Source organism: Rousettus aegyptiacus, unplaced genomic scaffold (genome assembly GCF_014176215.1).
Source record: "Rousettus aegyptiacus isolate mRouAeg1 unplaced genomic scaffold, mRouAeg1.p scaffold_m13_p_5, whole genome shotgun sequence".
In the NCBI taxonomy this organism is placed as follows: Eukaryota; Metazoa; Chordata; class Mammalia; order Chiroptera; family Pteropodidae; genus Rousettus; species Rousettus aegyptiacus.
In genome coordinates, this window is record NW_023416308.1 from 11,849,344 (window position 1) to 11,862,313 (window position 12,970).

Here is a 12,970-nt window from a genome sequence, read left to right on the forward strand (position 1 = left end):
TTTTTTGCCAATACCATACTGTATTGATTACTGTAGCTTTGTAGTATAATTTGAAGTCAGGGAGTGTGATACCTCTGGCTTTGTTCTTTTTTCTAAGGATTACTTTGGCCATTTGGGACTTTTTGACACACAAACCAATGGAACAGAATTGAGAGTTATGTGTACAGGTAACTAATTTTCGACGAAGGAGCCAAAAATATGCAGTGGAGAAAGGAAAGCCTCTTTGACCAATATTGTTGGGATAACTGGAAAGCCACATGCAAAAGAATGACACTAGACAGCAAAAGAAACCAACAAAAGGGCAACCAACGGAATAGGAGGAGATATTTGTAAACAATACCTACGATAAGGGGCTAATATCCACAATATATAAAAAACTCACATGACTCAATAACAAAAACAAATAATCCAATTAAAAAATTGGCGGACCTAAACTTTTCCCAAGAAGACATATGGCCAATAGACATATGAAAAGATACTCATCTTCACGAGCTATAAGGGAAATGCAAATCAAAACCACAATGAAATCCCACCTCACACCTGTCAGAATGGCTATTATCAATAAAACAAGAAATAAGTGTTGGAGAGGATGGGGAGAAAAGGGAACCCTCACAAATTGCTGGCGGAGCTGTACAGCCAGTATGGAAAACAGTATGGAGTTTCCTCAAAAAATTAAGAATAGAGCTACCGAGGACCTAGCAATCTCTGTTCTAGGTGTCTGCCTGAAAATTTTGAATAACATTTATTCATAAAGATATATGTACCCCTATGTTCACTGCAGCATTATTCACAGTAGCCAAGGCATGGAAACATCCGAAGTGTCTTTCGATGGACGATTAGATAAAGAAGATGTGATACATATGTATAATGGAGTACTACTCAACCATGAGAAAAGATGAAATATCACCATTTGTAACAATATGGATAGATCTTGAGATCATCATGCTACGAAAATAAATGAGACAGAAAAAGACAAGACTATATGATTTCACTCATGGGATATAAAACAGGAAGCAACAAATGAACAAACAAAACCAACAAACTCGGACATAAACAACAGTATGGTGGTTACCAGAGGGGAAGGTGGATGGAGAGAAGGAGAGAATAAAGTGGGTAAAATACATGGTGATGGAAAGAGACTAGACTTTGGGTGGTGAGCACACAATGCAACATACGGGTGATGTATTATAGAATTGTACTCTTCAAACTTAATTATTAACCAATGTTACCCTAATAAATTTAATTTAAAAAGGAAGTGTGCATATGACCTATGAGAAAGAAACAGTAGTAAAAAGTCTCTTCATTAACTTAAGGCTATGAATATTATGCAACTAGAATGAACATAACTAGACACGAAGTGTTGCAGTCATCAACCAACATTTAAAAATTGCTCTTTGGTATTTAAATTTACCTGCCCTCAAGAAAGCTAGAGATTTTGGTGAAATAAAATATTAACTATTTCTACAAAACAAAATTGCTTCTTATTGGCTAGGTAGATGAGTCAAATAATTCACTTAGGCATAGGGCAATTCAATTTAGGAACAGTGATCTATGTGTCAAGATATGTGGATCTGGAGAAGAGGTCTATCCTGAGTTGCAATCAAATCCATTCGGCTTGGTGGCATGGATCATTTTAGGGGAGTGTATCTTAAAAGTGTCTTACAGACATTTATAAAACAAAATGCTCTGAAATCTCTAAATTTCACCTAAAGAGTTTTTATTTATTTTATTTTATTTTTTTAAATTGAGGGATCTGTAACAATAGTTCAAGGAAGAACTAGAGAAAACTATAGAATTTCAGGTACCCTTCACAACAGAAAATAATGGTTTCTCAAATGATTGTTATGTTGTAAGAAAAAATCTTTTAAGAAGTCTATAAATCTTAAAACAATCCCACTCTTCTGTAAAAGAAAGCATCATATAGTCTACAGAGTATATTGGTTTAAAATATAAACAGAAAAATTAAATGGCTGGCTAGAACAAAGACTGTTTAGTAAGTTAGGCATGAGAAGTATTTGTTTATAATAAATTAAATTTTAAAAATTCATTCTGCAATTAAAATGCAAAATTGAATACAAAGAACAGTTCTAGAATTATGAATGCACAAAACTTGGTTTTTGAAAGCACAGGCTTTAAGAAGGATTAGACACTCCTCCCATTAGTTTTTTATAGTAACATTGATTAACAAATCCACTAAGTTCTGAGTGTACAACTGAACAGTAAGTCATATTATATATATTGCATGTGTATTCACCGCCCATAGTTCCTTCCATTAGTTTTATAGAAGGATGCCCAAGAGAGTGTATCAAATGGCAATGTCACAGGGCAAGTCAGGTTCCCTTAGCTGCTGACAGTGTGCTACCTAGAATAGTATGTACTTCAATACTGCACTTCCTGAAGGTCTGCAGAAAGTGGTCTTGAAGGGAAGGAGCTAATTAAAAATTTTAGCCAAAATCCAGTGACTTCAAAACAGAACAGATCTAACTGTGAAGACTTAAGCGCAGTTGCACTATCTTTAAAGCCAAATCAGCATAAGAAATAGGCATGATGACGGAATTAAAAATTATGTAGAGATATTATTTTAAGCATTTAATGAACATGGCTAGAGGCTAAGTGTCTGGTCATGAAAGAGACACTGAGCCATACACCAATATATTCTTGATAACTGTTATGCAAATTACTGATTTTGTAACTCCATGAGAGAAGCTTGCTTTTAAACAAATATTTACTGAACATCTATTATACAGTAGGCAATGTGAGGGATTTAAAAAAGGTCACTGCCAGATCTCACAGTTTAGAGACAAGGTGGGGAGATTAAGATGCATATCTCTATTAATTAAGAGAATTCCAACTGTTCATTTCCATCGATCTTTGTTCAAATAAATTACATAGGAAACCTCAGATAAGAACTTCAAAAAGTCAGACAATGAGAGGAGTAAGGGCTTTTTTTAAAACCCACTTAATACTTATAAATAAAAACTGATGTGCTGGGCAGGGAATCTCTATATAGGCTTCTTGAGGCAGATGAAATGATGAGACAGGAGTTAGAACAAGATTAGAGAAAAGAGAGAAAAGACCTTGAGGGAACTCCCCCCTCTTTCTAACCCTTTTTATTGTAAAACTTAACACACATTCAGGAAAGTACATGAAAAAAAAACGTAGAGCTCCAGTGAATCATATAGATAATACCACCCAGTCAAGAAACAGAACCTGCTGACGCCCGAAGTCTTTCTTGTGCCCCTCCTAGTCACTACTCTCTTTCTCCCAAAGGGATGACTGTCCACCTTTTAGGATACTTTCTTCTTTGCTTTACTTTATACGTTTTCTACCCAAGCATGCACCTTAAAATACCAGTAAGTATTTACTTTGTTTTTTAAACTTATGATATAAATTGAGCTACGTAGCATGCATTTTGTGTCTGGCTTTTTTTGTTCAATGTTGTGAGAAACACCCATACTGTCGGTTATGCATAGCTGTAGTTCACTCATTTTCATGTCTTTTCCACAAATTCTTTGATTCTTATTTATTCTGGGAGTAGACAATTGGAACCTTTAAGAAATCTACTACTCACTTTCTCCTTCAATCAGTCCAGAACACTCTTGTCAAAACCTTAACGCTAAATTCGTAACTTCCTTTTCTTAGGACTTTCCCCCAATTCTTCTACATTGTTGATCGTTTAGGACTTCAATCTCTCTAGCATCTACATACTTTCTTGCATTTCTCTGTTCACCTTTCAGGCTATTATTTCTTTGATTTTTGATAAATGCATCTCATTTGCCATGCCATCCCTTCAATCTGGAATGGCTCATACTCCATAATCAATTACTGGCCATCTCTGCAATGGCCATTTCTTTCACTATGTTCCTGATTATGTAGGTGTGGATGTATTCCATCCTCATCTGTGCTTACTTCTTTGTTATCTACAGCCCAGATTGGGCACTGAAGAAATTATTTGTTGGGGATAATTTAGTACAATACAGGAGGTAGATTTAAGAAAATGACCATTTAAACAACCATCTACTATTCTCTAGATGCTGATTAATAATGAGCAATTAAAAAACTGATGTTACTAGGTAACTTCCTTCTACTATATGGACTGACTTAACTATTTATTTATTTGAGGATAAAACTGTACTTAAGATACACACTATCAATTTCTCTTAGGTTTCTGTAATGCAATGTATGACAGATTTATAATCTGGTTTAAGTACATCATTTGTCTACATGTTATATAACACAGGATTTTTAAAGGAGTTTCAAAAGTATAAAGTGATTTGGCTTAAAATGTTGATAGATGGTAAGCTGCTATGTAATAATTTAACCTGAAAATCAGATACTGACACTGGGTTTTACCTGGTACCTAGTAAGTTACTTGTATGGTATTTTACCTCATAAAAGGATCTATGTCATAAGTTTAATAAAAGACTCATTATATTTAAGTGATTTTACTTACTGTATGTATCATACCCACTTTATACTGCTGGGGACAACAAAACATTTAACTGGGTGAAAACTGGGAATGTATAATTTGGTTGGTGAGTAATTATAGTACCTAGAGAAATTGAAATAGATATTAAGTGATCTCCAATGTAACTTCCAAGATTCTCCATTAATATGCTATGTAATTTTATATGAGAGCCCTAAAATTTCATCCCTCTTAGGTGGTGACTTTAACCTGTCCTACAAGTCATGCTCACCCTTTCCTCTGTGCCTGTTATTATATGTTCTTCCCACCTAGAATGATGATTTCTCCACCAATTCAAGTTCACTGTCAAGTTTCAAGTCAAATGCACCTTTTTAAAGAAAGAGTCCCTTTCTAACTTGACCCACTGTTGCTCATCCTGACTTGCCTTTCTCTTTACTCTTTGTACATTGATGTCAAAATGACTTCATTTCTAGTGCTTACTCTGATCCACTGACAGCAGATGCTTGTTCAAAATTCTGAGGCTATGTAAGGGTCCATGAGAAAAAGTATCTGCTCTAGGTATAGGATGGGAAGGAGTATCTGCTATCTGTCATAGCACTTTATGAGCACCTTGGAAAGTATTTTGGCCACAGAACTCACATGACGGCTTGGGAACCAGCTCTTATACTTTTGCATCTTTCAAAATAGCTAATAGAATACCGAGTGCATGATAGGTAACAATGATCAATCTCTTAATAGTATCAAATCAACTTTCTTCATTTCGAATTCAATTCTCTTTTTAAAATAAGCATCACCAATTTTCTATACTACTGAGATACAATTGATAAAATTTACCCATTTTAAGTCTATAATTCAGTAACTTTTATCTTTTCTTTTTTTGGGGGGTGGGGTGGAGAAAGAGGTAAATTTAGCAAGTGTGAAACCATCACCACAATCTAGTTTTAGAACATTTTCATCACCTCAAGAAGATTCCCTGATGCTAGTTTATAGTTAATTCTTCTTCCCATCCCTAGGCCCAGGCAACCATTAGTTTACTTTCTATCTCTATGTATTTGCTTTCTTGAAAATTTCATATGAATGAACTCATGCAGTATGTAGTCTTTTCTGTCTGACTTAACACAATGTTTTCAGGTTCATCCATGTAGCAGCATGTACTTCATTCTTTTTAATGCTGAATAACATTCCATTGTATGGACAGACCAGACTTTGTTTATCCATTCACAAGCTTATGGATCTTTGCTGAACATTTGTCTTAGAGTACACTTCTTCTATTTTTTAAAACAAGTATTCTTATACAATCTTAAATATCAGAAGAGATATTCACAATGCTTAGTTTTACAAGTACTTCAAGAAGATTAAATCTTTAAGAGTTGCCAAATAAATTTATAATCAACACCTACAAAATTATCAGCCAAAGTTTTTAATGAAGTCAAAAACAGAGTGATACTAATCTGCTTATCTTTAAGATAAAGAAACTCAGCAGCAAGCTTTTAGGCATGAGTTAAAAGCAAGAAATCAGTTCAGATTCAAAACTTAAGAATCTTAACAAATTATACCAAACAGAGTAGATTTTATTATACCAAACATAAATCTTGAACCCAGAGACTTAACTGGGGCTATAGAAAGAATCGAAACAACTACACGTATGAAAGTTAACTGACATAAAGTGCCTTACTATTATTGGTGCTGTTGCCATTGAAAGACCCAGAAGAATTGTTATTGTCTTTCTCCTTATCTTGATTTTCAAAGTCCATATTAAGGGACCTGTGGGGAAAAATTGCACAGATAAGCTTTAGTTTTGCTTAAGAAAGAAAAGCCAGTAACAAAAGAATATTTTAAGTCCTAAGGCACCAGGGAAGATCTCTTTTGAACAACTCTACAAAAATAGTTCTTTCACATTTTAAAAAACAGTCTACATTCCTTCCAATATGTCAGAGTTCAAGAGTTTTCCTGACTGCAAATAAAAGCATTCCACTGTGGCTGAATTTTCTAGCACATCCTTAACTACTTCCTTATGTGATAAATACCTAGGAGGAAAAATGCTGGGTCAAAGAGCAAGTGCAATTTTGAGACTTTTACATACGACAGAAGTGCTTCCAAAATGGTTAGACCAGTTCACTCTGCTAGCAGTGCATGAGGGCACTTGTTTTTCTATACCTTGTCAGCTCTCATTCGACAACAAACATATGAGTTTCCACTATATTTGGGGCTGTCCTAGGTACTGGGGGGACACAGTGAGTGTAGCAGGCTAGGCCCTCATGGATTTTACACTGAAAGAGTGAAGAGACTGACGATAAACAAGAAAAGTTAAATATATGGTATATCAATGGTAAGAACTAAGGGGAAAAGGCAGGGAATGGAGAGGTTAGGGTTGAAATTTTCAATGAGGTGGGCAGGGAAGGCCTAACTGCTATGACTTCTGAGTCAAGACCTAAGGAGGAAGTCATTGTTAATTTGGAAGACTAAAAATGCTATCTCTGTTCCAATGTAGAATTCTTTAACTTTGAACAATTTTGTGTACATGAATTTCCCACTTAATTGTTTCTTTGTTCAAGTCCACAGCCCTTTCTCTATGTCCCTTTAAAGAAGGGGTTTGTGTGTGTGTGTGTGTATCTGAAAGAACTTCCTGCGATGATGGAAAAGTTCTGTATCTGCACTGGCCAATGTGACAGACGTTGGCCACGTGAACACTTGAATTCTACGTGTTACTTAATTTTAATTAATTTAAATGTAAATAATTTGACAGCTAAAACTATAAAACTTTTAGATGAAAACTCAGGGGTGAATCTTTGTGACCTTGGACTGGGCAGTTGGTTCTTATGGGAGAAAATAATATTACTCATATACCTGATAAGGACCTTGTATCTAGAATATATAAAGATATCTTATAATTCAATGATAAAAAGACAACCTGATTAAAAAACAGGCAAAGGATCTGAATATTTCTCCAAAGCAGATATGCAAATGATCAATAAGAAAGTGAAAAAATTCCTAATATCAGAGAAATACAAATCAAAACCACCATGAGATACCACTTCATACCCAATAGGGTGGCTATAATCAAAAAAGCCAGATAGCCAAGTGATAGCAAGGATGGAAAATTGTAACCTCCACACACTGCTGAGGGGAATGTAAATTGGTACAGCCACTTTGGAAAAGAGTCTGGCAATTTTCAATTTTCTAGCTATTCGGGTTTATCTATTTCTGTGGGTGTGAGCTTTGGGTTGACTGTGTCTCTCAAAGAATTTGTCCATTTCATCCAAGTCATCAAATTTACTGGCATAAAGTTGTTTACAGCAGTCCCTTATTATCCTTTTCGTATCTGTAGACCCCAGTAATATCACCTCACTGATGATGTGCCTTGGTGTAGTTTTCTTCATGTTTCTTGTACCTAGAGATTATAGAGCCTCTTAGATCTGTGTGGGTTATAGATTTCTTCACATACGGAAAAATTTTGGCCATTCTTTCTTCAAGTATTTTTCTCTCTTCCCTTCTCGTTCAGAGACTCCAGTTACACATAAATTAGGCCAGTGGACATTACTGTTTGATGTCCAATGATAGCTCAATGGTACTCTTTCATTAAAAATTTTCTTATCTCTATTTCATTTTGGATCGTTTCAATTGTGCCTTCAAGTTCATAAATCTCTTTTCTACAATGTCTAATTGCTGTTAATCCCATCCAGTGTATTTTTGATCTCAGACATTATTGTTTTTATCTCCAGAAGTTTGATTTGGTAGTTTAAAATATCTACCTTTTTGTACATTTGCAATACAATTATACTATCTGTTTTGATGTACTGCTCTGCTAATTTTAACATCTGTGTCAGCTCTGGGTTGGTTTTGATTGATTATTCTCATCATTGGTTAAGTTTTTTTTCCTCTTGGCTACCTGGTAATCTTTGCTGGTATGCCAGACATTATGAGTTTTACCGTGTCTCAATATTTTTATATTCTTATTAGCTGCTTGATATTTTTGTAGTCCTATAAATCTTCTTGAGCTTTGTTCTGGGATGCTGTTATCTGGAAATAGTTTAATTTGTTCAGGTCCTGCTTTTATGATTTAGTAGGCAGATCTGAAGCAGTGTTCAGTGCAGGGTAATTATTCTCTACCACTGAGGCAGGGCCTTTCTAAGTACCCTACCCAATGCCACATGAATCAAAGTTTTTCCAATCTGGCTAGTGGGAACAGGTACTTTTCCCTCTATTCTTTTCACATTCTATCCTCAGCCTTAGGTTAATCTCCTCACATGCGTGCACTGATCAACACTGGTGAACGCTCAAACGGCCCATCTGCAAATCACTGGGGGTTCTCTCTTTGTAAGCTCTCTTCTCTTTCATATTCTGACTTATTAACTCTAGTTGCCTCAATCTCTCTGGACCCTCAGCTCCATCTCCTCGACTCAGGGAATCTATCTCCCTATACCACAACTTGAAAATTATTAAGTTTATTTTTGACAAAAGTTGTATACAAATGGTTCCCGACTTTATGATGGTTTGACTTATAAGTTTTCGATTTTATAATGGTGCAAAAGTGAGACATATTCGGTAGAAGCCAGCTACTCTCAAGACTCATCAGAAGAGAGAAATTGATGACCCTGTTGCTGTCACATCCCCATCATCTAGCAATTCATTTTTGTTCAATGCTTCAAACATTCGTAAGGCCCAGTGTACTTTCAGCTGTGTATGTTAACGGCACATACAACCACTCCCTCTCTCCTGAACGCAAGTGTTTTGCCAGTAACAAGCTGCGTAAGAAATTCTAAAGCAGCCTCACATTGTAATTCCTGGGTCTGTCTGCTCATCAGGACAGCCCCTTTTTATGGCTTTCATTTTTTCCCTCCAATTAGTGTTCTCCCCCTCTCTCAATGCTTCCTGTAGGTCTGTCAAACTCTTTGGGGGACATACTGTTTAGATGAGTAATTATGCTATTTTTTCTGAGCAGCTGGGAAGATTAAAGAGAGACAGGTGTTGGCTTTAAGTAAAACAGGAAGTCCAGCAATGCTCAGCTAAGGGATGGCAAACGTAAGGGCTCCTAAATCAAGGATTTATTTTGGCTTTTAGTTTTATTTGGTATAGTTTTCCCCTCTGTACTTAGAAATGCAAAAGCCTGGTTAGAAATAGCCAGTTCACTTCACAAATCTTCTATCCTGTATTTTATGATCGGCTTCTCTTACAGAGTTTTCCATTTCAAAAATAGCACCAGCATTGGATCCAGTTATTTAGGCCATTAAGCTTGACTCCTCTCCCACACATACTATATCCATTCCATCAGCAATCTTGTCCTAAATCCATTGATACTTCACTCCACCACTATTAGCCTATCTAGTTAATGCCATCATCATTTCTTGGCTGTATTAGGGTAATAGTATCCCAGGTTTCCCTATTCCACTTTTCCCTCATACCCAACAATCTATTTCCCATAAGATCCCAGAACAATTTCTAAAACACGAACCAAATCATATCACTCCCTGTTCTCAACTCTCTATTATAGGTTGATTTTTCCAACTGCACATGAACATTCTCCAGGATTGATCATATGCTAGGCCATCACTACTCGACAAATTTAAAAGGACTGGAATCATAAAAAGTTACATCTCTGACCACAATGTAATTGAATTAGGTTGCTGAAATTCCTTTCAACAAGAGAGAATTCTGAAATATCCCCAAATATTAGGAAAGTAAGCAACACACTTAGAACCCAGGGGTTGGAGCATCTGAGATCTTGCTCCCTGGTATATGTTGTCAGTTTGGCTCAAATAAACTCTTATAAAAATTAAAACAAACAAAAAACCCAAGAGTCAAAGAAAAAATCACCAGGGAATTCAGAAAATATCTTGAGTGAAATAAAAATATTGAGCTTCTACCTTAAGGAACTAGAAAAAAGCAGTGCAAACTAAACCCAAAGCAAGCAGAAGGAAATAATAAAGATTAGAGTGGAGATCAATGAAAACAGAAAAAAATAAATTAAACCAAAAGTTAGTTCTTTGAAAAGGTCAACAAAATTGATAAACCTTTAGCTAGACTGACCCAGGAGGGGTGGCGCAGAAGACACAAAGACTAAAATAAAAAAATGACCATCACTACTGACCAATAGAAATTAAATGGATTATAAGGGAACAGTATGAATAAACTGATGCCGACAAATGAGACAACTGAGGAGAAATGGACAAATCCCAGAAAGACACAAATTACTGAAACTGATTCAAGAAGAAATAGAATTAGTAATTAAAAACTGTCCCACATGCAACCATAAGAGTTAGAATGGCTACATCAGACAAAGCAAGACTTTTAAGACTAAAATTGTTACCAAAGATATTTTATCTCAGTCAATCCATCAAGAAAATATAAGTTATAAACATACATAAAGTGAAAAGACAAATCCACAGGCTGGGAGCAGCTCTTTGCGAGCATTTATCTAATAAAGAACTTGTATCCACAATATATAGAGAACTCTCAAAAGTCAACAATAAAAAGACAACCTAATTTTAAAATGGGCAAAAGATGTGAAAAAATACTTCACTGAAGAAGTCACGCAGGTGGTAAATAAGCACAAGAAAAGATGCTCACCATCATTAGTCACTGAGGAAATGCAAATCAAAACCACAAGATATTACTCATCAGAATAGTAGAACAGCTATAATCAAAAAGACAGATAATAACAACAGAAACTGAAATTCTCATACATTGCTGGTAGGAATGTAAAATGCTAAAGCTGCTTTGAAAAACAGTGGCAGTTCCTCAAAATGTTAAACATAGAGTTAGCTGCCACATGAGCCAGCAATTCCATTCCTATGTATCTACTCAAGGGATATGAAAACGTATGTCCACATAAAAACTTGTACATGGAGGTTCATAGCAGCCAAAATGTGGAAACCATCTAAATGTCTATCAAATGATGCATGGATAAACAAAAGAGTATTATTTGGTGATGAAAAGAAATAAAATAAATAGACTAGTGATTATCAGAGACTGGGGGGTAGGGGTGAAGTAGACGAGGTCAAATATGTGGTGACAGAAAGAAATCAAACTATGAGAAGTAAATACACAGTGTAAATAAATAAATATATATACATATACATATATATATATATATGCGCCTTACTGTTAAGTGTACAGCTCAAACTTACTGGATTTCATTAACCAATGTCACCATAATAAAAATTTAAAAAATAAAAATTAAAATAAAGAAAAATATGGACACGTACTATAATATAAACTTAAAAAAAATGCTAAGTGGTAGATGCCAGTCACAAAAGGTCACATGTTGTATGATTCCACTTATATGAAATGTCCAGTATAGGTGAATCTATACAGACAGAAAGTTAAAAAGTAGTGTTGACCTAGGATGGGAGAGAGGGAAGGGGAATGACTGCTAATGGGTATAAGGTTTCTTTTGGGATGATGAAAATGTTCTAAACCTGGGTTATGGTGATGGTTACACAACTTAGTAAGTTTACTAAAACCACTGAATTGTACACTTTGCATAGGAGAACTTGACGGTATATATGTCCATAAAGCTGTTTTTTTTTTTTTTTTTTTAAAAACCCCTATCAATACTTGAAAAGTATGTGGAGGTGGAGAGTAAAAGTGGTCAAGCAAGCAGGAGAGAAAACATCCAAACAATATTTACAAATCACATGACTGAGAGAACTTGTATCTAGAATATCTGAAGAATTATTACAATTTTGTGTAAGACAAACATCCCAATTTGAAATTGGGCAAAGATTTGAGTGCATATTTTACTAAAGAAGAAGATTCACATGGCCAATAAGCACATAAAAAGATGTTCAATTATCTTTTCAACATCCTAATCCCAGTTATAAGGAAAATGCAATACAAGCCATGAGATATTTCACATCTTGATCCTAGAATGGCTATAATAAAAAGACAGAAAATAACGTGATTAGAAAAGTTCTTACTTGCTACTAAACTGATGCTTAAAAATGATTAAAAGAACTCATACGACTCAATAACAAATAAAACAAATGATCCAATCAAACAATGGGCAGAGGATCTGAACAGACACTTCTCCCTAGAGGCCAACAAACATATGAAAAGATGCTGAACATCGCTAGCTAGTAGGGAAATGCAAATCAAAACCACAATGAGATACCATCTCACACCTGTTAGAATAGCTATAATCAACAAGATAAGTAACAACAAATGTTGGAGAGGATGCGGAGAAAAAGGAACCCTCATACACTGCTGGTGGGACTGCAAATTGGTGTAGTCACTATGGAAAACAGGATGGAGGTTCCTCAAAAAACTAAGAATTGATCTACCATATGATCCAGCAATCCCTCTACTGGGTATTTACCCCAAAGACTGGAAAACTTATATCTGTAAAGATATTTGCACACCAATGTTCATAGCAGCATTATTCACAGTGGCCAGGACATGGAAGCAACCGAAGAGTCCTATGATAGATGATTGGCTAAAGAAGCTGTGGTACATATATATACAATAGAATATTACTCAGCTATAAGAAGAGATGAAATACTGTCATTTGTGACAACAGGAATGGACCTTGAGATAAACATGCTA

The 12,970-nt window shown here is 35.3% G+C and overlaps 1 protein-coding gene across 3 annotated transcripts in view; it reads right to left on the reverse strand.

The window, feature by feature from the left end:
* Positions 1-12,970, reverse strand: part of SPPL3 (signal peptide peptidase like 3) — a 96,188-nt gene that overhangs the window by 18,200 nt on the left and 65,018 nt on the right. For 2 of the 3 annotated variants that reach the window (XM_016127154.2, XM_016127153.2), the window contains one exon: positions 6,102-6,190. The exons of the other annotated variant lie outside the window; for it this stretch is intronic. In XM_016127154.2, coding sequence (XP_015982640.1) covers positions 6,102-6,190 — 89 coding nt within the window. The remainder of the gene's footprint in view (positions 1-6,101; positions 6,191-12,970) is intronic. 3 annotated transcript variants of the gene reach the window in all.